Source organism: Acanthochromis polyacanthus, chromosome 7 (assembly GCF_021347895.1).
Source record: "Acanthochromis polyacanthus isolate Apoly-LR-REF ecotype Palm Island chromosome 7, KAUST_Apoly_ChrSc, whole genome shotgun sequence".
NCBI classification, from domain to species: Eukaryota; Metazoa; Chordata; class Actinopteri; family Pomacentridae; genus Acanthochromis; species Acanthochromis polyacanthus.
Window position 1 is genome coordinate 10709176 of NC_067119.1, and position 27839 is coordinate 10737014.

Sequence of the window (27839 nt, forward strand, 5' to 3'; positions counted from 1 at the left end):
TGCACGACATTGCTGGAATAGGTGAAGACACAGAGTTTTGTTTTTGAGCTTCTTGGCAGAGTTTGGTGTCACAGTGGAAATAACGACGAGCTGGAATTCAAGAATTTGCTCAGCAGAAACGCCGTTGAATGAAACTGTGGTTTAATTTTCACACCACCTCTCACATTGAGAACATAAAACAGTAATGGATTTTTAAATCACCTTTGTATGCACTTCATTTACAAAGACATCTTGCTGGCAGTTCAAATATAACATTTACTATATTCCCATTTTATAAAATTATAAAATTTTTCTGGACATATGTACACAAATATACTGTAGGTATATACACACTTAGATAGAAAACACCGTATTAGTCTATTTCTCTTCAGGTGATGGGGCAAGGGGATGGCAAGAGCTAGCCCTGCTAGCTGTCTGTATGGACACAACACACAATCACACACACACACACAATCTCTCACACACACACACACACACACACACACACACACACACACACACACACACACACACACACACACACACACACACACACACACACACACACACACACACACACACACACACACACACACACACACACACACACACACACACAGTGTCTGTTCGAAATGGCATACTTCCTACTACTGGCTCACTGATTTTGACCAAGAGCAGCAAGTGGTATGTGACAAACTTGAACATTTTCAGTACACCAAAGATGCACAGATGACATAACACACTGGCCAAATGTTTAAGTATGCATTCTGCAGTCATTGCCCAGTTCAAGAAATTTTGGCAAAAAATGGCAAATACTTCAAAAGATTCAAGCTCTGCAGCGGAAACGAGCACCGGCCAAATACATTTGCTATGGCATGATTTGCTGCGACACCTGTTCATACAAAAGGTGACTGCAGGAAATAATTAGCAGACCTTTGCAGTCTGAAATGCTGACATGAGCTATTAAGCTGGCTAGGTGGCAACCAACACTGGAAACAATTTCATAAGTGGGTCATTCAATCTCAAATGATCACATTTTTAGTACAGTTTCTGCTCAATTATTTCTGATTTGCCTGAATTTTTTGGCATAAAATATGGAAATTTATAATGATGTTAGTGAAGTTTTAGCTTAAATTATGAAATACTTTCCCAGATAAAACATTTTTCAAAATTCCTTGATAACCCACTTTCAGCATGTTCTTTTACATGTGGAAATTTAAAGCTTCTGCTTGAAGAGTATCGTCTCAGGAATACTTAAAGATAAAATTCTGAAACTTTCCCTGTTATTGCTCACTGTGACATGCACATGCAACGACATGTGCTTCAGAAAACATCACGGGTTGACTTCTGCATTATTATTATTTTTTAATTATTGCTTGAAAAATGGGACTTGTCCTGACAGCTTTAATGCTTTTTTTTATACTTCAACCCATCCATAATCAGACTATTTGATGATCTTGTCCAATATTGGTGGTTTTGAATCAAAGGAATGATGAGAAATAACAGTGAACATCTCAGGGTTTTTATCTTTATCAGTTTCCGTGATGTCGCCTTCCAAATATAACCTCAAATTTCCACATATGAGAATTGTGCTGCAAGTTATCCCATGGGCAGTTTGAAAAAAATCAAAATTTTGCAAAGTAATTGATATGGTAATCTGAAATCTCACAGATGTCTTTTTTAATATCCACAGTTTGTATGAAAAAAGCTTCAAGGAAATCAGAGATGTTTGGGCAAAAGGATCCTGATGATTTGAGATGGAATAATCCACCTAGCAAACTATTTCACGGAGCTGTAAAAATATAAGGCTCATTAATACTGCTGTCAGCTGCCAGGTAATTGTTTCCACTGCAGTTTGACAAGTCCAGTATGTGGCACACTGCAGTCTCATTCACATACTGCGTAGTGCACTGCAGAGGAAATAGCATGTAGTGTACAGTATATACTTACGCAGCACGTAGCATCCAAGTATGCGATTCCGAACACACTCAGTCTCTACAAACTCTACGACTCTTCTTCTAAAACTTAAACTGAACGCATTCTCGTTTTTTTCAGCAACATCACCTTCAAAAGCTCAACCATCCAATCCGCCATTTGCATCCGGCTGCCGGCCACTAAGCCGCTCCGCTACAGAAAATGGAGGTTGAGTGCCTTAACTGAAGGCACCTTGGCAGTAGTTTTTTCTCTTTTTTTTTTTCCAACAGATCCTCGTTCCAGACCAACACTCCTCCAGTCACAAACCGCATTACCACATGATAACACCCAGCAGAAGGACCTCGCTTTGGCCTTTGTCCCTTTGCCACAAACAGGGCAGAAATATTAAGCGCAACTTGGCTGAAAAGGGGGGCGGGGCACTTTGGGTGATTCTAAAACTCCTTGCTGTCCCTGAACAGGTCAATGCGGAGGGCCAGCTCCTTGAAAGAAGGACGCAAGCCGGGGTCGTTGTCCCAGCACTCCTCCATGATCTCATGTATCTGAGAAAGACAGAGAGACACACAATGAGCAAAGGGCTAAAAGAAATCCCACATCCTAGTTTACATGCTTGATTTTACGCCAACACGTCTCTGATTGTGGAGGGTGACAAAAAATAAGCCTCTCTAGCAGTAGAAGGGATTATTTGCTGATGAAATCTTTGAGATGGACCAACAACATTTCAATGACCTGAAAATTCAGTGGAGAATTACAGGCAAAATGGCCACAAAAGTTAGGTCTCTTCAAGACAAAAGATCAAACAAATGGACTTCAACTACTGATTATCTCCATTACAGATCTGCCAGTTCTCTTCTTTCTAAATTAAATTCAGATTTTGTCTTTAAAATGTCAGAAAATGACAAGCATTGCAATCATACATAACAGAGAAGAAATTACATGATGAAAAGGGTCACTAATAGTGATGAAGCACTCGCCTAGATCTGCAACTAAGCTTGGCTGTCTGCTCCTTAAATATACGGTACTCTCTGCGTCACTCTCAGCATTGTTTTTAGTATCAGCTGATTTCAGTGAAAAAGCTTCAAAACCCACTGCACATCTAATCAACACCCGACCACAGGCGAACACAATAAGAGATCACTTGATGTACATAAAGGAGCATTTAGCAACAAAGGGCCGCACGTTTTGCAGTCGAAACAGGACGAAGAGAAAACAGAAGTGCTGGACTTATGTCTACTATGGAACCAGAAACATGACGGCAGGGTTCCCCACAGAACTAGACTGTATTTGAGATAACTGGGGGGATTGAACACCGTATGCTTCCTAACTCTCTCCAGCTGCTACAGCGACAATTAGTGAAGCCCGGACACACAACAAATTAATGGGACAGCTAATCTTACTGCTGGTTGGTTACTGTTAAGAGTCCTGGAGCCATATGGGAGGGAAGGTAAAGAGAGGCAGGGTGGGGAAAAACAAACTTTAATGGTCCACCAATCCACTGACATGGCGGCCCACTTGGATCTGTCGCAGTATGCCTGGTAACTTCTGACAATCCTACTAGTCTGCCTCCTTACATGTTTGCTAACAACCGATTTAAAATGCGTTGACATGCTGTGGATAGATGGCCAGCTTGATTGCAGCAGTTTGGACAAATTTATGTAGAGCTGTTCACAATACTGACCATTCGTGAACAACAGATTAATACTGTAGAGGATTTCAGCTTCTTCTCTGTGGAGGAAAGTCAACAACAATCCTTCCTCCTGGGCATATTTTGATTTACAGAATAATGGCTGTATACTAGGGATCTATATGTTTTATGTTGTTGTTGTTTCTAGCGCCGATGCCAATGGTGATGACTGGTAATCAAGACAGGCTCATAACCAACATACGTTAAATGGAAGGTTTTAACAGCTTGCGATAGGAGATAACCGGTCATTCATAACTAACCTTCTTCATTAAAAAGTGTGACTGAATATGTAACATAGAAATAGGAGTGATTCAATTAGGATGCCCTCCTCCGTTTATGTGGGATATGTGGTTATGTGTCCACTGCTCTTCTCCGATTTCTTAATATTACTCAGTTTTATTTTTACTTTTATTTCCCACTAAGGTCCATACATTAAAGCATTTTTAATTATTCTTCTGTAGACTCCGCTTTGGGGTGATTTGTGGCTGCCTTCTGACTTAGCTGCTAGCTGGTAGCACAGCCTTACCCACTGTGAATGAGGCTACTTTCCTGTTTTTTGGCAACTGCTTGCATTTCTTGTTCAGTTTTTGCTATGAGAGACATTTCTGAAAACGCAGTGGGAACAGACAGAAAGCGGAGGCTGCATCAGACCTGAAGTTGCACATTTAATTTATTAATAATCGGTTAATAACTTACTGATAAGTGGGAAAATATCAGTATATTAGCCATGATAATTGACCAGATGATAATCGGTCTATACCCTATTGTATACAGACCGGTCAGTTGTCAAAGTGTTTTTGTGTGTGAGAGAGAGCTGGGTTAGGATGCACTGAGTGAGTCACTGAATGAATGAACCCATCATAAAACATGAAAAACTAGACAAAAAAATTCAATGTATGAGAAATGCAGATAACGGTACTTCGCATGGGGATATGGAAATGAGCAACTGTTTGCTAAGAAGTGTGTCGTATCGGTTTTCAAATATGTCAATTCTGTGTTCACAACTGTCAAAGAAATACATGCGTGAAAACTTGCCTCCAGAAATCCCCCCCCCCCCCCCAAAAAAAAAAAAAATAAAAAATAAAAAATAACAGCTGCAGATGTTCGTACCTCTGTAGGACACCCCAGGGGTTGAGGCAGCCTGCTGCCTGATTTGAGGAGCTCAATGAGGTGATAGACAATCAGCTGTCCCTGCTTGTCATTCCCCATCATGGACATGAAAACCTGAACAGCACACGGAGAGGAAGCAGGTGAAGTCAGTGAGGCAGAAGGCGATAGTGCAGTCAAGACAGATAAGAGAACAATGAAATCCACTGACGTAATTAAAATTTATCCAAATTTAAACAGGTACATGAGCAGGTGATAATGCACATACAGAAATGGACAGGCAAACACAGGAAGGAAGGCTGCCTGCTAGTGATCACGGATGCAAAGACTACAAGTCATGAACTTTAGAGAGAAATTGTAAATGCTTTATTAGGTTGAAGCCATCATAGGTGTAAAACCTTAAAGATTCATACAGTATGTTTTGGTGACTAAAGCTGAATGCAAACATACATTTTGTTAAGAAAATCCTGACTTACTTAGACATGTACAAACAGCTACATGAATTATTTAAGATTTTTGCTTCTAAATATACACTCCACTTTTAATGTTAAGTGCTATTTTGATATTTTCTGTGAGAAGTTAGTCATTCATGTGCATTTTTCTACTTACGGCAGGAGGGCTGCAGTTCTTGTCGCTGTGGGTGAAGAGCTCATATAGCACCACTCCAAAGCTCCAGACATCTGACGCCACAGAGAACTTGCTCTCAGTCAAAGACTCAGGGGCATACCTACAAATAAGCACATGGTTTGACTATCTGTCCCAACTCTCCCTTTGTCAAGTAGTTAAGAATGTACAAGATAACCTCAAGCTGAGGACAAGTATCACAGTTTGAATTCCACATCAACATTAAAGCACACTGTTACTGAAGAATGCCTACAAGTATTTAAGACTGAAATGCATTCACCAGTTTACTGGAAGCTAATATGCAGCTTCAGCTTTCCAAATGAGTAAAATTATGTGGTATCGCGACATAAAGTATGAGGTTTACAAATTTTAAACTAGAAATAAATCCATTTGAATCATATGCACCTCAGACGACTAATGGCTTGTTCCAACTGCATGTGTCCAAAGAATGAAATCGACAGTCTGTGGTTCCAATGCTTCCAAATGTAATTTACTGGAGAATGTAAAGCAGGATGCAGTAGTTGCTCCACTAAGTAGCAGAGAGCGTTTATAATTGCCTGGAGTTATACTGGACAAATGACATGTGCAGTAGGAACAGACCTTAATTCAGACGGATTAAGCCACAGCTTCAGATAGATTTTGAAAACAAAACGAGGACCAGCGTTAAAAATAGAAGAAGTTATAACAGCATGCAAAACCACTGTAAGCGTTTATACACATGAGACTATTGCTTTAGGGTAGATTTGTGAAATTGTGAAAGAATTCTTGAAATCACACTTCTTCACTCAAAAATCAGTACACAACAATGTGGCCTAACCAGAATATGGGGCTCTCTCCTGGCTCTTTGACCATGTAGTATTCTTTGTCCTGAGGTAGAACCTTAGTGAGGCCAAAATCCCCAATCTTCACTCTCAGTTCACTTTCCACAAGGATATTTCGTGTTGCCAGGTCTCTGTGGATATACCGCTTACTTGACAGGTACTCCATGCCCTGTGAAAACACAGAACAAACAAACATTAGTAGTGCAAGTCCTGAACAGCGCCAGAAAGCACGTGACAAAACAGGTCAGGCAGTAGTACCTTGCAGATCTGAGAAGTGTAATGCACAAGCTTCTTGTGGTCGATCCTCTCCTTGTTTTTCATGAGGTAATCTCGCAGACTTCCAAACGGAAGATATTCCATGATCAGACGGAGATTTCGTCGACCTGACAAGCAAAAAAGAAACTAAAAGTCCATCTGTACATAGCAGTGATAACATTTTTGAAAGACAGCACCCATATTTAGAAATCTTGGGTGATTTCTAATGAATACACAAACATGTAGATTACCTCACTGCCAACTGTAGAGATATTAATTCAGGTTTTGGATATATAAGTTTAGAACTTGGTGGATAATCATTTAAAAACTGAATCATTGCATTGACCAGCAAAATTCATTAGCTTACAACTGAAATACATCGAGGCAACAGCAAAACATGTTTAATTAGGTAATTTACTCTCGGGGATCAACAAAGTATTTCTGATTCTGATTTACAGTAAACTGGTTCTATTAGCACTCTGATGCCAAAAACTGATTTGATGCAAATTGTCTTTCGGGAAAAATTAAAGAAAAGCATATATATGCTACTGAAAACTTCAAATCCAGTAGTGCTTTTTGGTTCTGGAAGAAACAGTTACTAAAACAAAGCTACTAAGATGCACCAGAAGTACCTGCACTGTAACAAACACCCTTGTACTTGACTATGTTCTCATGCTGCAGAGATTTCAGGATCTCGATCTCCCGCTCAAAGTCTCGTATGTGCTCTGCAGTGCTGTGCTGGAGTTTCTTCACAGCCACCACTTCCCCCGTGTTGTCCTGAAGTGGGTCGTATCGACACATCTCCACACTGCCAAAGTTTCCCTTAAAGAGAACACCAAGTAAAGTGAGTCACCATTTTTCATGACAAGACACGCACACTATGAGACAGAATCTAATGCGAGCATTTAAGGCTAACGTTCATCATATCATTAGCTTATAATATTTTGTCTGTAAAATCTAGATATAAACACACAATATGCCAAATATGAAGGATACAATTAATCTCATCTAACTGAAGGAATTATTTGCTTCTTGACTGTGCTTCAGGTTCTATTATCTCAAATACAATACATATTTAAAGCAGTCACTCTTAGCATCTAAAATAACATCTAGCAATGATGGTACCATAATTTGACACAATTCCTCATACCTTGCCCAGCTGTTGTAAGAATATCAAGTGTCTCTCCTCAAACTGAGCTGGCTCCTGATTTTCAAAACCCCCAGTTGCCCAGCCAGAGCCCACTGTCCTGTTTGGCAGGATGTCACTGTCCACGATCAGCTCATAGTCTGGAGATAAAGGCACATTTTGGGACAATTCGTTAAAGCCACATTCACTCAGAACATCACCGACTGAAAGAAAAAAAAAAGCCACTTGTAAATTAGTTTCAACATTTTCAGACAAGTAAAACTGGATCCCAGTCTTTCCAGCATTCTCTGCTCATAAGCTAAGCTAACCATGTCTTGTAACAATTTCTGCGCTAATCACAACGTATCCTGCTCTACTTCCCAAGACACTCCCGAAGTCAGCTGATAATGACTCCTCTTTCATTCTTCATGCATGTTCATGCCATTACTGCATGTTACTGATTTAGTTTCCTCTCTCATTGTTTGTCTTTGCAGGTATTTGTGTTCTCTGGTGCTAAATGTTTTTCATTTGCAGTAACTGCCTCCAACAAATTTGCCAGAGTTTGTTGTTGGTTCTTCCTCTGTGCTCATCTGTTCTCTCTCATTCTTCTTTCATCCCAACCAGTCGAAGCAGATGGCCACCTATCCCGAACCCGGTTCTGTCCAAAGTTTCCTTCTGTTAAAAGGGAATTTCTCCTACCTGTTGTAACCAAGTGTTTCTCAAGGTTGTGTTATCTTGTTTGGTTTCTCTCTTAAAGTATTGCCATGTCTTGACCTCAAGTGTCTTGAGATGACTTTGGCACATGGCTGTCATGATATCAGATTTTCATTATACTTTGGCCGAAAGAATTCACTATAACTATAGTATTGTGATATCTATAGAAAATTTGTGAAAAAAAGTGCCATCAGTCAAATTTGTTTTTAAATTCATCTATTTTTTGGGACAATATATTTACACTCAAAGTCCATAACTGTGCTGTATGCTAGTTCCTATGTTGTAGCATCAACCAGCGACTTACTGGTGCCAGATGTGATAGAATCATATGTGTACTACTTACATGATCTCAATTTTTTTTTGGTTTGTTTTACAAATCAAATACTACAATAACGTCATTAACAGAAAATCATGACACCACTAATTCAGCAACTTAATTATGCTGAATGGTCTTGAACTGTAAAATAGGAACCAAAACTCTGTCCTCAATGACCTGTTACTGAAAACATTGTGATAAATGTGTGTGTGTCGGACGACATTTAACATTCCACCCTGGTGTGACCCAGATTCCTGATCCTGTTGTGTCACAATTTGGGGCAGTCTGGCTGGTGAGAAATATACACCAACCTGGTGTGCAGAGGCTGTGGAGGTCACGGATAACTGCCCGAAATGTGGGCCTGAATGTGGGCTCATAGTCCATGCAGCTGGTAATCAGATTAGCCAGTTCGGTCCACTTTGGTGCAGAAAGTTGGTGGCGATCCTGGTAGAACAGGGTTTTCTGTAACAAAATTTACAGTCAGTACAGGTGTGTAAATGCAAGATCACACTGCATCATCAACAATGTCTGCTATTGATGCCAAAAAGAGTTGCCTCCAGCAAGTTGCTAAGCAGAACACATTCTGTTCCTCTGTACTGACTGTATTAACAAAAAACATGATGCATGTTGCATGTAAGCCTAACTGAGCAGTTGGCCAACTTCTACTGAGTCAAGAAATGATGACACAAGTAAATTCACTGGAATTACAAAATCTTAGACTGATGTGCATCTACTGTAATTTGTAACTGATGGGAACTGTAAGAGATCAACTCATTCCCACTCTTAATACAGCATTTAAAACACACTATTGTCATTCCTATTCATACCATTAAACAGACTTAACTGATCGCATCCAATATTAAATATTCATCTTGACACAATTCAGATTTTCTATCATACCATGCTGCCCTACCTTAGAGTTGTCCAGTGCAGCTAGAGGCTTCTCTCCACCACTGCAGATTTCCCATAGTGTAGTGCCAAAACTCCACTTGTCTGCAGCCAAGCTCATTTTGCCAGAGTCCTCAATACATTCAGGAGGCACCCAAGGGATCCTCTCAATCAGGACTAATCACAAAAAAACAAAAACAAACACAACATCTGACACATCACTGTGAGCAAATTCTTCATTTTCAGTTAATTTACAGTTGAAATTTCCCTTCAGTTGGATGTAATGCACTAATTGAATGCATTCCTACACTGCATATTATGCAGCTAACAGTAACTTTTATTCTTATCAAACACAGCAACACATACCAGTTTCTTATTAGTCACTCTGCTTCTGTTTTTGTAACCAAACACAAAAAGCAGAAGGAATCCAACCCACTGCAATCCTCATCATTTTAAGTAGCTACCGCCCCCTGCTGACTAAAGAAGGTTAATATTACTTAGCAGAGCATGGACACAAACTCACTTTCTTTGGGCAGAACAGTGATGCTGATACCAGGATCACTAAGTTTGATGAAAGGGGGGTTCCCAGCCCTTCTGTCCTCCTCTCTGATCAGAAGAACGTTTTTAGCGCACACATTCCCATGAACAAGATTCTTTTCTTCCTGTAGGTGCAGAAGAGAGATGACTTATCAAACACCAATGCTGTGAAGCAATCACTCTTCTCACGCCTTCTTTTGACAGTAATTTTCATCACAATTTATCGACCCAATCAAATTGCTGAACTGTTACACAAGCCATGAAGAGCACAGCTGTCAGCAACACAGAAACAGACATTCATCAGCACTTTGGGAATGACTAATTAAGGCCTCAGATCTGACAGAACAAAGGTTGGTACCAGGAAGTTCATGGCCCAGGCCAGCTGCTTCGCCACTTCAAGCTTCCACAGAATGTTTATTGAGTTCTTGTTCTTTTTCAAGTAGGTATCCAGTGAACCGAACTTCACATATTCCTGCACCATGATGTCTGGAGACAAACAAAAAAGGCACATTTTAAGGTCAAAACAACACATTTTTTTCAATATATGCAAGTTTAATGGCATCCCATTTAATGTTATATGTATTTAAAAATCCCCTTGCAATGACATAGCAGGTGTTAAGGAGGCTTGACAAATCTCGACAAACTGTTGGGGCGTAGTTCTTTTGTCAATACTTTTTACATAATGTATGAATATTTGTTTAATACGTTTTTGCATTTTCTGATCAAGTTAAAGATTTTGAATCAGTGAATATAGGCATAATATTCTCTTTTTTTAGTACTGAAGCAAAGCAAAGACAGAAAATTGTTTTGGGATGTTTGATAGGTTAGATTTATTGTTGACCAAGAGTGGCACCTCTGACACCTTCGTAATGGAGTTCTCACTGGTAAATAAACATGGAAAGGTTTACTGTGGATGTTTTAGGGAGCTGTGAAATGTTCTCTTAAACTTAGTTGTACAGAAACAGGAAATGTCACTTAGTTGTTTTATATTCAGCGTAACTCAAGAGGTGTAGCACAGAAAATAGCAGAATTTTATTTTAAAAAACAAACATTTCCAATTGATTAATGGGAATTCTGATATACAGAACAGATAGCAGTAAAAACATGTGCAGGGCAGTCTAGGAGATGCCCACGGTACACTGTGCAGCAGCAGGAGTCTTCTCAGGTGAACAGAGTGGTGCAGGTACAACAGTTTCTGGGACAGGGTATTGTAATCCTCCTAAGAGTAACACACCGTGCTCATGGTTTGATTGCTGCTTTAAAGCTTGGGTTTATAGCGACTGGTTGAGATTATAGGATAGTGAAGGATGGTAAACTGTTGACAGAATTAGACCATAAAGACTGTAAGGGCACATGAGGAAATGCAGGATGTTTAAGGTTTGACAGTCTGAGAGGGAGTGGATGCCTCTCTGAAGCAGACTTACTCTCTTCTCCGCAGACACAAACGCCATAGTTTAGGATCAGGTGTATATTGGACAACTGGCTCATCATGCTGGCAGCTTCAAAGAAAGACTTTAGGATGCGAGAAAAGACAGAAGAACAAATCAAATATATGCTCAAGTAAAAAAACAAAACAAAAAAAAAGAGATTGAATACCACTCCACTAGCGGCTCTCAATTGGTTTTGTCTGACATAAACCCAGGACCCGATCAGATGACCTCAAGTATCACTTTGCTAATATCACCAATTATGTTCCAAACATTTTTATTTGAATGAACCTTAAAATTAGCCTAGCCGCGCTAGACAACCCACGGCAACGAATTTAATTCTCTGCCAGGGTGGGTCTAGTTACCCTCCATAAGGCTCGAGGCTGGATGCTCCTAAAACTGGCCGGACGAATCATCATGAAGTGTAGAGTCAGAAGGCGGGCGTAACTAAATGACAACAGAGGCGCGACGATTCTGACAGAAACAAGCGGAAACAACTAGCCTAGCCGTGCTAGACAACCCACGGCAACGAATTTAATTCTCTGCCAGGGTCGACAACAAAAACGACAACAGTCGTTGAGCTCCATTAGCACCGACTCTGAATAATCTTTCTGTTAACATGTCTGTAATATATTTGAGCTTCACCCATTGACTGTATAAATAAGGCTTCACCGAACTACCGTATCCTCTGATTTCCGGCACTCTAGCAGCCTATTCGTTGCGCTGATTGGTTGTATACCTACCCAATTGCTGCAGAGGGATTTGATAGACAACCTTTTAGCCCGCCTCCCTCCCTGTTGAGCGTCCCTAGACCCTTGTGCCTTCAGAACAAGGGTCTAGCAGGGCTAGGCTACCTTAAAATGCAATTCAATTCTTTACGTAATATACAAAACGGGACATTATTACAGCCATTTATCCAGCACATATATATTGTCTCTCTCTAACATCTCAGCTGACTGGCTAATTCATTGTTTACACCCTTTTCACAGCTATACATGACGTTGAAGTGTTAGTCCACTGACAATGGCCCAAAGTGAACCCAAAAGTTCACCATTAACTACGAGCTGAAGCTTTCAAGGCAGGCCTGACAATACCCTGACTGGTATATCATTGAAAATCTCCAGTAGAGCTCTATGTGCAAAGTAGCTTAAATTCCTAAATAAAGAATAGAATGACATTTAAAAAGTGTGACTTCAGCCCCGGGGGTGGGTGGACAGTTTGGTTTTCCTTTTTTAAAGAAATAAAATAAGAAGCAACAGTGAATTAACCTCAAAAGAAGGGTTCTTTTTTAACACTTGCTTGCTGCAGGGGTTGAAATTATATCAGTTAATTTTCAATATCAAAAGACATTCTTTATACAAGGCTGCAAAAGAATTTTCCTTTAACTGCCACAGTAACTGCAAAAAAATCATTTTTAGCACAGACCTCAGAGTAATTCCTGTGGGCCTGGTCCAGGACTTTCATGACTACTTCAGTTTGGTGCACATGTCCATAGTCTCCCAGCTCCTTTCGGACCCCTTTGAAGATCTTGGTAAATGTCCCTTGACCAAGACTCTCCATCTGACGGGAAGACAACATTTGCATTACCGTAAAAGATAGTACCCTATAATGTTTGGGTAATATGGTACTGCAACATAACAATGCAGACTCTGATGATTATTCATGTACAGACTGTTTGAATAAATGAGGAACTAGACACATATCACTGCCCTGAAAATGCAGACTAAGCTTACAAATTCCAGATCTTCTTTCCTGATCTTGTGAAACACCATTTGACTGATGTTGTGTCGATGTAGTGACGGAGACAGAGGCACTTCTGAGCCTTTGTTGCTCCTGCACACGAGAAGGCAGGACTTTTCTGTTGGTGGAAAGAGAAGAAGACATTTTTACTTTTAAGAAACAGATTTTCAGTTACCGAGGACAAAACTGAAGAGCCCGCGTAAGAGTTAAGAGTGACAATTATTGATATGAGTCAGAGATTACAGAGAAACACTTTCTTAATGATTTTCTGTAAAAGCTTGTTTTGGTACAACTGCTACAGCAGGAAAGGACTGAGACACCTTTGAGTCATCTTGACGGTTGTTTGCATTCCAAGCATTGTCTCCGCTCGTCTTTACTATTAACGATTAGCCGATGTGTAACCTTTGTACTCACTAAACAAGACAACAACAAGCCTTAAATTGGAGTGCAATGGCTTTAACCTCTGAAGGGCAAACACTGCCTTCTGTGGAGAAAAAAGTTTCTTAGCAACAATCTCAAATCATGCCTCTATATACCAATGTTATTTGCACTTTTTTTTTTTAACTAATTGAATGCATTTACAACTATTTTTTTTCTAGGATCTCAGCAAAGACAGATCAAACAACATTTCAAGGATAAAGCTGTCTATTCAGTGTTAGCGCTCCTCAATGCAAAATCACATAAAAAACAAAGATATAAGGTCAAAACATTTAAGGCAATGAATTGTGGCTCGACAGTCGTGCATTAAACAAAGAAAATCAATACAACTAAAACAAAATGTTGGAAAATGTGAGAATTTGTTTAGAAATCCTGAATTTCAATGAGAGAAAAATGCAAAACCATAAAACGGTAAATAATACCCAGTTCTAATATCATTATTAGGTCTTTGACTATGGAAAACATGTGCAGACAGTAATAAGGTACAACAATAAAAACAAATACAGACAAGTCCAAGTAATGAGTCGACAAAAATCTAAGCCAAGCCTAAGGCTAAAACACAACATAGAATATTATCTTTGATTGAGTTGCACTTTATGTATCCTTGTCTAGACTAGAGTACCAGAGAATAAACGCTTTATATGCTCATGCAACACATTTATTTCTCTCTGGCAGTAAAGCACCCAAGTGTTTCCTGTAGCCATATTATGATTTCTACTGAATTCTTTATCATCTCAACAAACCTAAAGCACGCTCTTGACAAAAGAGTGGCCTCAACACAGAATGCACATACAAAACAACCAGAGTATCCCCCACACAAAGAACTTTTACTATCCATTGCTAATCAGCAAATGAATGTTTCTTTGCAGCTACAGGACAGAAATTAAGTGCATCATATTTGAATTTAATGCCAATAATCATGATAGTCTGTAACATGTATACATACATGGACAAACAGCTCTGTCTGTTGTGCTCAAATCCTCTTTTTGTTTTTGGCTGTTTACTAATTCTTACTTAGTTATTAACATGCCTTAGCAGTTCTAGACAATTGCACTGAACTTAAACACACTTAAAGGTGTTCAGTACATGTACTTCCTTGTTACAAAACAGACTCAACAAGCATTTGAAATGAAGACAGAGCCAGAACCTGTTCAAAACTGTTGTGATGTTTTGTGATGATATTCACTGATATTCATACTGAAGTGCATCTCAACATGACCAAGCTTGTTTCGCTTCAAAGCCTAATTCTGTTCACCTTACCTTTCGATTTCGGAGGACAACATTTGCTGAACTGGAAAATTATGCTGTCCGAGCGCACGGTTTCCTTTTGGTAGCAGCTGAGCAGTTCCTGCAGGCTGCTGAAGTTCCTTTTGGTTCCACTGAGGTTAAACTCTCCACTGGCAGACCTGGTTATCTGGCAATGTTTGTATTCTACAGAATCATACACCTAGCAAGACAAAAAAAGGAGCTCAGAAAGTTGAAATATGTGCAATCGGGATGTCAGACATGGAACTGATAGCAACACAACACAATAAGTCTGATTATAATTATTAAAATTCAATAAAAAAAAACAAGAATAAAAAAAAGTTGAGTTTGTAAATAAACTGCATTACAAGAGCTGAACCTATACGACCCAACTGTGGTAATGTTACTGAGTGCTGAAAACGTCAAAATACTGAAAGCTGGCACAAAATGTTCATTTAGATCCTTCAGCCATTTTCAGAATGACAGAGCAACGCCTGAAAAACACAAGCTGCTGTGTAGCATTGCATGTGTTCCTGTGTGTAAGGCGACTAAGTGAACTATAAACCAAAGATTCCGTTTTTCAAGACTGATCGGACACAAAACACAGCGTAGAAGTGTGAACTACTTTGAAGCAGAACTGTACAAATGGTCAGCGCTATAAAGTATTCTGTCTCATCTGTGTCACTAAAGTTCAGCGAGGACAAACTTTCTGCCAGAGCCATCTGCGTTGGCATCTTTAAAAAAAAAGATTCTTATCCATTAGAAGATGAGATATTCGCTGATCTAAATGATGAGTCAATTTTACTTAGTCCAAGTTGTCTTATTTGTTACAGCAATGAGGATGACGAAAAACTGACCAAATCAAAGTGTTGGCCAACTTACAGAATAGCAAACTTTACTCTGCTTTAGTTTTACTGACAGTTTTGATCCCTAAGTTATTAATAAAAATGTTGAAATGACCAACCGCAGCTAAATGACACCAACCTCAACAGGGAAAGTCAGAAAATATTTGTTGAAGTCTTTGGGACTACATCTCAAAATGTACAGCCCCCGCTTGTTTCCACACTTCTGAAGCCGGGCGACAGCAAACTCCATTCTGCAACAAAAAACACATCAAGCAGGGCAGTCAGAAAAATGCAGTACAACCTGCTGGGACAGGACACACACACACACCAGCCAAGAAATGCTTGTAAATTCCGTTCTCAATCTTAAAAAATAAAAATTATGTCATAGGGGATTGGTTTAGTTCAGCACTAAACAAGCAAAATGGCAGAAGTAGGAGAAAAAGAACTGTACAGAGCAAAGTTTGTGTCCGTACCACTTTGTACTCCCATTTGATCACTGCAGAAAGGGGCTATGACTGTTGAAATATCAGCTTTTTGAAAGCTGCAAAAATGAGGTGATGCTACCACAAATCTGAGGAGAATCTACTGGCTTATCATTCACATGATGCAGTGGAGGCACCACAAATTAAACTGCATGTCCTTTAAATCGGGGTATCTGTACACTTTCTACATCAAATAAAAGGCTTTGTAGGACGTCACCAAATAAAATATAATATCCTCTTTGCAACAGAACTTTCTTTCAATTAATCTGAAGCAAATGAACTTGCAATAAAAGCATAATCCAGGCTCGAAATGCACAATAATTATATCCAAACATACTTCTCATTCTTGCGGAGACATATAGAGAATTTTTACTATTTGCTCTGAAACTGTCAATGTCACGTTAGTCATACAACAGCAATGCCAGAATTGTGACAAAGCATAAGGCTGATAATCATGAAAGGTATCTGCTAGTTTTGAGTCTGTAACACACAGACACACATTCAGCTCCCCTTCTTTCTATATGAGTAACCAAATGGATGCTTCTTTGTCTCTTTCTCTCCTCGACTCTTTTGTCGGTTTGATAAAACTTCATTAAAACTGTAGGAAACAGCTGGTTTCAGAAGTCTGCCAGTCATATACTGACCGCTGGAGCGCAGCGCTAACAAACTGTTACTGTTCAGATAATGGCAAATATCAAGCAAAGATGAAAAAGGCTCTCAGTCTGCCCTGAAGATCCTTACTTCCTGGCTTGGTTACAACCACAATAAAACTGCAAGAGCAAATTAGAGTTTGTGCAGAGTCAAGCAAGATTTAAGGCCCAATAAAATGGAAAAACAAGAACATAGCCTCCATTATATTTATTTAAGAACAGGAGACAACAGGTTCCATTTTTAAATTAGCATTAATGCTGTACGTCCAGATTCTAGGGATCGTTTGAATGTTTAAGACTTTTCATAATCAAAAATTAGATTTCTCAATGACGGTTTACGGCTTTGAATTTTAAAACATAGTTGAAATAAATACACGTCTTACTTTATTTAAACATGATTTTTTTTTTAGGTAAAATAAAGTTATCCTCTACTTACGAAATTGGGCCATGGCAGTGAGAAGATATGGCCTCAACAAGCCGAGGAGGAGCTACTTCTTTACATAGGTAGTGATGTGCATCTGTTGTCAGTCGATAGTAGCCATCAATAAGGGACACAAAGGAGAGGGCTTCAGACAAGCTGGGGAATTCCAGCTCCTGAAATGTTTGAAAAACCATGAGAAATGTACAGTATTCTCAGACAGGATTGAAGAAACCAAACAAATGCACATCTGACATGACATTATATTTCTATATGAAAAAGCACGATATAAAAGTAAATGCTTCAGTGCTGATGACAAACTACGACAGACAGAATTACCCAGTTCTTGCCATCCTGCTTGTTGATGGTGACCACTCGGCTCTCTGCAGCTCCCTCCTTGCTGACCTGTTTGACGCTGATGTCAGTTACATCAGGGAAGTCACACAAGGTCTGCAGTTCCTGGACAAACGGCATAACAAAAAAAGGCGAGTTGATATTTTTATTACAACAAACATCAATTCACCTTAAAAACAAGTATTTTCTGTCTACTTACAAATACAGGCTGATATAGTTTCTGCCTCTAAGGAACAAACCACTGCTACCGAGAATCATTTTTCACTTTGCGATTACTCCGAATAATTAAAGTTGCCCCTGTTTTGTATTCCAGCAAAAGATCCTAGTGCGGCACATTTTATATTGTTGTAAATAAAAATCCGTTAAAAATGCAATACATACAGATTTTCTATCATAGAAACTTCATGACAGCACTCATGGTACCAACCTGATCAGAATCTTTCAGCTTCTCTCGATACCACTGTATGCCAGAGTCTGCCGCCACTAGGATTATGCATTGTCCGCCAGACGGTTCTCTGACCTGGAAGGTCTCTGTGTAAAAGGCCTTCTCCAGTGACTCCATGCTGATGAGGTACTTAAGCTTAAGATCACGCGCTGTGGTCCGACACTGACTGAACTGCTGGATGAAGCGTTTGAAGCGAAAGCGGATTCGCTTACGTGTCAAGAAATTGCAGTCTTGGATCTGAGCTCTCATTTCCTTTGGCAAAAAGGACTTGTAGCTAGAAGAGATTCAGTAGATTTCTGTATTAGCATGTAGCTGGGTGTCTTAAATCCATTAAATGTCTCATATTGTGTACAGAAGTAAAGCATATCATTTACACATGACCAAGAACAAGCTATGACCAGATTATGAAGTTGAAGCTTAACAGTTGCTCTCTTGCGCAAAATTCTGAAAGAATTAAAGATAAAATAAGGCTTACCATCGAGTCTTAGAATTTTGAGTTCAGCTGGTATTACATTTAAAAAAAACATATCTTTAAAGATCAAATAATGAAAACTGTCAGTTTTGGTAAGTTATTAATAAATGGTTTGTTTACTTCTTCACTGATAACATATTTCTTGATTTCAAGCTTGATTGTTAACTTCAGATCATTCTATTTTGGAAAAGTTCTGTTTTTGTTCAGACAAAATTGCACAATAATGTGTCTGTGAAAAAAGTTAAGACAACTCTAGTTAGTTAACAGACAATGCAGCATTACTAACAGACAGTGCTGGAACAGTACTAATTACATCACTACATCAATTTAAGTAAAGCTGGTGTTCAGTGCATATACTTTTCAAAGAATCAGATCAAAAGCAGGTTTTGCTTCGCAAATGTACCTTATCGTGTGGTAGATGTCCAGAGGTGACATCTGTCTCTCCTTGGCTGTTCTTGTCATGTCGAGTACAGCCATGCCAAGGCACTCTTCCTGAGTCTCATGGGAGTTGGGGATCTTCACCAGACCATTCACAAAGTCATTCCTCCACTGCACAGAAGTTCAGGGATCAGTCAGTGCATTCGTTTCTCTATACTTTCAAATAATAATGCAGCATTTCTGGCACTCCTGTGTGAAGTACACCAATGTCCACATACTGCAAGAGCATTACAGTCCTCATCAAAAGTCAGACTCTATTCATATCTAAGCTGGACTATTTCAGTTTTAAAGCATGTAAAAACACAACACCAAACAACCACAATCAAAGGCTGCACATAAAGGTGTCTCTCATTTAATTCTTAACCAAACTGAGCTGTAGCTTCAACTGAGAATACAGATATTGGTTTCCTACATTGGTGGTGACCTTATCTGCCAAAAAGCAAGTATTCAAAAAACTTACTACAATATGTATCAATTATTACAATTTGAAAAATTAAGGTTTTCAATTAGATTTTGCTGTTAATCTCCAACTCCTAATACACAGACACACCTCCCTTTGCAAGTAATGGAAGCCTTTCTTTTTCGACACAGAAGCTCAGCTCCTGATTAGACCACAAGGAATTCAACATATCCTTCACGAAAAACAACATCTGCTCAGAGTCAATGCAAGCATGTGTAATGGTTTAAGAGCTGCGAACACACAATGCGCTCAAATGACCCCCACAGCGGCGCTTCCCTTCTCTCTTTTAAGCTTTTCCCAAGCCACCATGGCAGATTTCCACAGGCATAATTCCACATAATCCTTCAGTTCACAACGAGTTCAACTCCAGTCATATTACTGGCTTGAGTTACCTGGATTCACCTACACTTAACACATTTACATTGCAGTGTGGTCATATTGTATTTGATTGGTGGCATGCAGCGCTCTGATGATTCATGCACGTCTCTGTTCACCTTTTCTGTTTCTGTCCTATGTAGACGTCTTGTGCAGAAATAAAGCGCAAAATTTTATACAGTCCTGCTTAGTTCTCATCAAAAACACACGGACAAATACTCAAGCAGCCAGAAGAGACAAAAATAAAAACTATTCCATTCAAAAACAAAAAACTGGAGGGCACTTCCTGCTGCTTAAATCTTTGGCTTTATCTCCAAACCGCCATCACCTCTGAGGCATTAATAAACTTGCAGTGATGTGAGTCAGTGTGGCTTCCATGTGCCCACTTAACTGTTTCACTGCTGGTACACATTTTTCCATGACACCATGAATGTTTTCACTGTAGTTTACTGTTAGTAAAATTTCACCTAAACTGTCCTGGTGCTATTAATATTCACCAACCACTCAAATGACTAGTGGATCTAACAGAATAGCTGTAAATAGATCCCAAGAGCACGCACTTATAAAACTTGACTGCTTGAGTAATGTTGGCTAATAACCACAATGCCCAGTGATTTTATTAAGTTCATTTTTATTATTCCCTTGTGGCTCATTTTCACAGATTTATGTCTTTAGTAGGAACCAATGGATTGGGGGCTGAGAGCCACAGAAGGCTGGGAAACGCAACCAGATAAAACATTTTTCTTTCATTGACAGTAGCAGGAATAAGGCCTCATCACCAGCCTTATCCCTTCAAGCTACTTTTTGACGATGGTCCCCTTTAGATGACAAGAACTCTACTGGACAAATTCCACAAACTAGTTAGCAGAAAAAATTCAACAATTTTCAAAAGTCTTGAGGGTCTGGAGAAGCTTTTTGCTTTGCCATGTCAGTTACTGAGGTTCACTCCTGGCTGTACATTTACAACAGAAAGAAATTTTTGATTGTGTCAGACAAGGACAGGAACTTTACTACATCAAATAAATATTTTGAACCATGGTAGCACAGAAGATGTCTTTGTGAGCACACAAAAAAGTGCGGATTTAATTTTGCCTGTGCATCCAGGTTGAGGCGGAGATGCATATTTTTGTACGCAAGTAGCAACACTGCCATCCGACTTCCTTTTCACACAAGTGATATAACCTCACTCACTGAAACTGCCAACTCTCCTGTTTCTGTTCTGTCACTTGCTTGCTGAATAAAATTTCCCAGTGCCATAGTTTGTTACTTAACTAGCTTTATCAGTGTCCCTATTTAAAACTGTGACTCATAATCTATCAAACAATCTATTAACCAGATTTTTCAAGGATATAAGCCGCTTGTTTTCTGATGCCCAATCTACGACACTGGAATGCAAGGCGTCAAGCTGGAATTGTTTTGTGAAACTGACCTAATACACGTACAATTTCTGACCAGTTTATGTAAAATTAAAGGGGTCATTTGGGAGTGCTTACCTGAGAGAAGAGGTATGACATGACACAGTCATCAAGGACAGGGCTTTCTGCCCCCTTGGCAACCCCATATCGATACGCCCGGGATGCTCCCCCACTGTACCAGCCAGGGAAGTAGTACCTGTGGGAAAAGGCAATGCAGAAAGTTATGAGTATACTGAATTTTTTACTGTGTATGAAGAGATATTTATTTACAAAAATATGCAGATGCAAAGTTATGTACGCTACCGTATTCTGAAAAACACATCTTCAGAGGCTGTATCATCAAGCTGGAAGATGTGGTTGGGTGAAAACCACAAGTGGTCTCGGTCTCGAAAGAGACCAAAAAGGCAGCAGTACAGAGGAGATATACCTAGACAGATCAAAGAAACCACAATACATTCTGTAAGTTGCACTTCATTTGGTAACATACCATTTAACACATTAGCTGAACAAACAAACTACAATACACCTGTAAGATTTGTGCTATTTAGGGGGGGCTCTGAGATGCAGATACTGTAATTATGTCTCAGGACATGTTAGAAAACTGTTTCTAGTACCAACACGGGTGAAAAAAAGGTCAATAAAGATTTGCCAAATGTCAGTTGTGTTTGGTTTATCATCAAACACACGACATGAGATTCTAAAACATGCAGGCGAGTCTCCTTCCCCCGCATAGCCGTACTGTGTATAAGTGGAATCATACTTTAATTGACTCATAAAAAAAACCCCACCAAGCAAGCAAAGCAAAGTGATCATATTCTTGGCTATCCTTCAAAAGAGTTAAGAAAATGGGAGAAGCTGTAAGCAAAGCAGAGATGGAGATGACTGAAGTGGAAAATCCTTTTTCTACTAACAGGTGTCACTGTGCTCACTTGATAACCTTATTTTAGGACCTATGCTCCAAGTTACAGCAAAATTCATGAATGAGGCTGCTTTGCGCAAGCCTGCACAGCTTGAGTACTCACTGCATGCCTTGGCTGCATCTATACACAACTCCTCAGCCACATAGTCTCCAGGTGGGTAGCTGAGAAAGCTGCCATCAACCGCTTCCTGGCTAAAGTGGTAGAAGTGAAGCCTAAGAACAGCAGCAGCCGGTCGTGTGTCTGGAGATTCCCGATGGGCGGTCCCATTCTGATGCACCGCAGGGCATGTGTCAGTCATCGTATCCATGACTGGCAGGCAGGCCATCCACAACAGGCACCCTTCAATCAGATAAATGTAAAGCATCAGCAGAAAGATTCAAATCTTCTGAGGTTTTTTTTTTTTTTACAGCAAAGTGTGATAATTGTAATACTGTGATCTGTGTACGTGGTATGAACAGTTGCATAAACTGTTTTCAAAAGCATTGCATAAATCTGCAGTACAGAGAAACTATTGTCTGGAAGAAGGTTATAAAATCCGTAAATCAAATTCAAAAATAGGTTACACTCAGTGAGTTACCAAACAGAGTCAAAAGTTTAATTGTATGTGCAGGGTTGGATTTTGTCTCATAATTACTTAAGTTTAAAAAGACATGGCTGTCTATCATTACTGAGAGATATATACATTCTGTACTGAGCAGAAGCAAAGCAGAATATTTAAATCCTCTGTGCTATCCAGCCCACCAGTACTCCCCTTTTCTCCGTGACAGTATTATATCAAACAGAGAGCTGAATTAATGGTGTATTTCTTACACAATCATGACCTACAATTACAGCTCAACCAGTTTATTATTTGGCAAGTATCATCCACCAGTATTGGCCTATCACAGATATGTCGCTAACAAAAACTACTATTTTTGAGAGAACATAATGCAGAAAAATATGTTTGTGGTCAACAGCAGCAGAGCAGATCTGACCTCAATATTTATGATACTCTCAGCTGTCCCAGAAATCACAAACAATCATTCTGTTTGGGTGACAAGACATATGACAAGTAGAAAACAGTGCTGACATACTGAAATGATTCTCTCCTTTTTCATGTTTCACAGATGTACACAGTGGATGTAGTTGCACTTTTTGAGACTAATCAATAGAAGAGAATAGATTTGCATGTCAAAGTACAAATTGCAAAATTTGGCAAAAGTTACCAAAAGGTACAAATCGACAGCAGAACAGGACAAAACGTCAGCACTAAGGCCAGTCATAAGAAAAGAAAAATATAGCAAAACAGCAAAGACAGCTTCTGTTTTTGGTATAAAGGCTGTGAACAAGTCTTGAGTATCTCTAAATGAGTTTAAATTTAGATGACTCTAATGGGAGTCAACGTTTATTCTAGTTTTTTTGTCCAGGTACTTTCCTCATTGACTTTTACAGCAGGATATCAAAAACAAATGCAGGCTCAGGGGCTTATCACTACTAATGCTATTATTTTTGTTTTGTTCCATGCTTCAGTTTTGACATTAATCAATCAATTCTTTCAATCAGTGTTATTTCATAAATCTATTCACGGTGCAGTCTCGGGCTGAACGATTTTGGAGAAATGTCCGATTGCGTTTTAAAAAAAAAAAAAAGACAGACATTGCTACTGCATTTGCAATACAATTATATCAAGACAAGGTTCAATTCAATATGCAGTCTGTAACATATTTAAAACATGTGATGGATCGTTACGAGATGAGATACTATTAAAGGCGACACTATGGCACAAGAACAATGGCATGTTTTTGAAAAACCACTGACACAGTTAAGAGTCTATCCTTAAATTGAAGCCTTTGTGATATTGTTTCAAATTGCAACCGTGACATGAAATAGATTAACTATTCAGCACTGGTGCAGCAATGTGTAAGAAAGTACTTATAAGTACCCAAAGGGTTTGTCTTGCTCAGAATGGGCCTTTGGGTGGGTGACAATGCATGACAGTAAGCATGATCAGTCAGCATGAGTTACCATATTGGGGAGAACGCTATGTATTTTCTTGTTATTTCAGACCATTAAATACACTCAACAAAAATATAAATGCAATACTTTTGTTTTTGCTCCCATTTTTTATAAGATGAACTCAAAGATCTAAAACGTTTTCTACATACACAATATCACCATTTCACCATTTCTCTCAAATATTGTTGACAAATCTGTCTAAATCTGTGACAGTGAGCACTTCTCCTTTGCTGAGATAATCCATCCCACCTCACAGGTGTGCTCCCATAAAAAATGGGAGCAAAAACAAAAGTGCTGCGTTTATATATTTGTTGAGTGTATATACCTGACAGGTTAAAAAAAATGTAACATATATTTACCTCCGCCAAGGAGGTTATGTGACACCCGGCATTTGTGTGTCTGTCTGTTAGCAAGATAACTCAAAAACGCCTGGGCAGATTCACATGAAATTTTGAGGGGATGTAGAGTATGGTAAGAGGAAGAGCCGATTTAATTTTGGTGGTAATCCGGAAAGGATCCTGGATTCTGGATCACTTTGAATTTTTTTAGTATGTTTTAGTATGTGGTCCAAAATAGGACAAAAACATCATAGGTTAGTATGTTGTCCAACAAATTGGAGCAAGGTGTCCAGATAGCTCAACCGGTTAAGAAGATGATTCGTAAACAGAACTGTGTCAGAGATGCAGGTTCGATTCCAGCTCCTGATCCTTTACTGCATGGGTTTCCTGTTTTCCTCTCTATCCTTGGCAGAGGTCTGCACTCTCTGAGTGCTTTTCTAGTTCTCATCTGCTATCATTTGGTTTCAGGTGGTTTTCTTGTGGTGCTGCCTAAAATGTCTTTGGTGTGCATCTAAAACAGTTTTGATGAGTGCCAAAAATCTCCCAGTGCTGGGAAAACTCCTGCTATCACAAATTCACAGATCCCCATTGAGCCCAAGGAAACCGCAGGAGTAAATAAACAAAAAAAGCGATTTTTGTTTCACAAAAAAAGTCACAAACTAAACAAATAAAGGCAAAATGAGCAAGAGAGCCAGAGAAAATGCTGATATTTGAGGAAGCGAAAGTAGTCCAAGTTCCACATTTTTGCACAGTACAAAGAACGTTTATCAGGCTGTCAGCTAGTTTTCTACCAGTGAAGTACGTGTTAAATTGATAAATCAGCTCAGCATCAACTTGAATAGTGGTTGATGAGCTGAGACATACTACAATTAACGCATTTTGATGTAATGACAGTTCCCACAGAAGCACAAAAAGTGGATATAGCACTTATGACAACATAATTTATAAGTTCTGCTCTTAAACACATTTTTCAGATGGTGCCTTGTGACATATAGTAACTAATGATATTTAAGACAAGGATTGACAGTAATTGTTTTTCTTGAGGCTCACAGATTACAATATTCCAGACTATCAGCAGCATTAAAAAGATGCATAAGCATACTTTAAATCCTCTCATATTGTATATTTGGATATGGGGCCATAGCAACTGGACAGACCCTGAATGAAAACGTCAAAACTAAGAGCAAAAAAACAGGATTTTCTGAACCCTCTCTGCTGTGCTCACCCAGTGATTACTATGTCAAGTTGCAAACTCCAAAATCGATAGTCACACAAGACACATCTAGTCAAATATATATAGAACTTAGCTGCTGAACAAACTCATCAAGGCCGTGATCTTGTGTGCTACAGTTAGCTACAGCTTCAATAGATTAACGTAAGGCTAGCAGCCTTACACACCCACCAATTTAAGTTAACGTTGCATGTCATATAAAGAAAGTATGCGACCGCATTTCAGCAACTTAACCAAGTGATGTTGGAGGTTTTGTGTTGAATACGTATAAAGATCAAATCGGCTAAAGCTGTCAACGTATGATTACTGAGTGTAAATACTTACTTTGGTAGGAGAGCCAGACGTGCACCTAGGTAGCTTCGTGCTAGCTCCCTAGGCCAGCGCTGCAGCCGGGACGAGCGAGAGTTTGACAGCTTCCCCAGACACCGCTGCTTCACTTCTTTGAGATTAGTTCTCAAATAGCAGCCCGTATAAATAAGAAATTATTCACGGTCGAAATCCAACTGGAAATAGTCATATTTCCGTTTCGCACTCAGCCGGCTAGCTGGCTAACTCGCTACATAAGCTACCTCTGGTCAGCCTAGCGTTGCCCATCTCACTCTGGAGGAACTTCAGTCGTTTATCTTGTCAATCTTGTAACTTAAGCTAACGCTAGCTTAAAAAAAAAAAAAAAACACGTCGTGCTCGGTCACAAAGTGGCCCCTAAATACGGAATTAATTTGCAGACGGTCATCTTCTCACTCCAGAACATGCGGCTATAGCTCGGACGGGAGCTACATTATTGACATATTGTCAACTCAACAGCTTTAACTCTGACAAGGTTGCTAACTACTTGCTACAGCGCAGCCGAAGCTCCGAGTGAGTCAACAAACGAGCCTCTCCCACCAGACCGATGCTGCGTTTCCGACCATCGGAAATATCACGAATGCTCCACTTGAGGTGTCCGAATACAATGGAAAAGCGCTAAAATAAGACTACACTGCTATCAACGTAGATTTTTTTTTATGCTGTTGCAGCTAGTCATTATATAATTTCTACAACACACAACCTTAGCCTATAATAATTAAATAATTTTAAAAAATCTACTTACAGCTGCTAATACAGAAATAAGGGTTGAACGTGAAAATAATTTTTAAAAAAATTAAATTTACACCCCAAAAAATGGAGTTTTGTAAATCTTTCTAAATTACACTACTATATCAGCAGAAATCCAAGCAGTTTGTTTATTATTGTTATTATTCTTATTCTTATTCTTATTTTTATTATTATAGCAGCTGAATATACTATTAATAATGTTGCCATTAAATCAATCTGAGCGTAAGTCGCAGCTTCATAGTCTCTTTTCTTGTAAGCGTTCCTTTACTTCAGCAAAAAATAAAGTGCCGCAAGAAACGCCATTCTCAACATACAGTAAATGTCAAACAAATTGTTGACGGTGCAGAAGTAATCTTAATAAATTTACTAAATTCTGAGTGGATTTATTCATTTGTTTTGTTTTGTCTGACTCTGACACATAAAGGCTTGCATACTGTCTGACTAATCTTATGAACGCCATATATTTTTCAGGCTTTTCAACAGACTCTGTGAATTGCAAGTTTACGAGAAGCCCTGGAAGGCAGCATCGTCACACTGGATGTCCCTTGGCTTGTCAGTCAGCAAACCAACACCCAATGCCCGCCCACTGAAACTACAATCAACCAGTAGTTGTGCAGATCACAGTTCAGTCATACAGGGGGGAGACCCAACACAATAATATAAATATCACTGATATGAAATGCAATTCATTAAAATATATTTGGAGCAAATATTAATTTAGTGTGACTAATCCTAAGTATTTGTTGATTTTGTCATAAAGTGGCATTAATTAAGTTTGATGTTTGTTTAGGTTGGCATTGCTTCTTAATCCAATAATTTCATTACTACACCAAAGACATGGAGGCTCGGTGGAGTTATGTGACAATCAGTATTAGTTTGTCTGTCTGTCTGTCTGTCTGTCTGTCTGTTAGCAATATTACTCAAACACAGACTAACGGATTTGTTCGAAATTTTCAGGGAAGGTCAGAAATCACACAAGGACCACCTCATTAGATTTTGGCAGTGATGCAGCTCATAGTCTGGATCCATGTATTAAGAGTTCTTTATCATTACGAGATAGTGGCATGGCGTCA

General features: G+C 39.2%; 1 protein-coding gene across 1 annotated transcript; it reads right to left on the reverse strand.

Annotated features, from left to right (window-relative positions):
* Window positions 1–124: 124 nt before the first annotated feature.
* jak2b (Janus kinase 2b) lies at window positions 125–26566 on the reverse strand. Its single transcript, XM_022191478.2, has 24 exons — window positions 25996–26566; window positions 22210–22446; window positions 21491–21614; window positions 21266–21383; window positions 18903–19048; window positions 18010–18301; window positions 17568–17687; window positions 17247–17404; window positions 15818–15929; window positions 14849–15035; window positions 13144–13268; window positions 12836–12970; window positions 11408–11495; window positions 10342–10469; window positions 9970–10108; window positions 9472–9623; window positions 8870–9020; window positions 7553–7689; window positions 7035–7224; window positions 6406–6530; window positions 6144–6316; window positions 5312–5429; window positions 4706–4819; window positions 125–2453 (listed from the first exon to the last, which is right to left on the reverse strand). The coding sequence occupies exons 2-24, from the start codon at window positions 22430–22432 to the stop codon at window positions 2346–2348; spliced, it is 3363 nt and encodes a 1120-aa protein (XP_022047170.2). The 5' UTR covers window positions 22433–22446; window positions 25996–26566; the 3' UTR covers window positions 125–2345.
* Between the last annotated feature and the right edge of the window lie 1273 nt (window positions 26567–27839).

Excerpts from the sequence above, each read along its gene's own strand:
- jak2b (XM_022191478.2), bottom strand. The coding sequence starts at position 22,432 with ATGGCCTGCCTGCCAGTCATGGATACGATGACTGACACATGCCCTGCG. Across the intron at positions 19,049-21,265 it reads TGTCATACCTCTTCTCTCAG|TGGAGGAATGACTTTGTGAA; the intron begins GTAAGCACTCCC and ends ACTTCTGTGCAG. Across the intron at positions 17,405-17,567 it reads AGCAGGATGGCAAGAACTGG|GAGCTGGAATTCCCCAGCTT; the intron begins GTAATTCTGTCT and ends CAAACATTTCAG.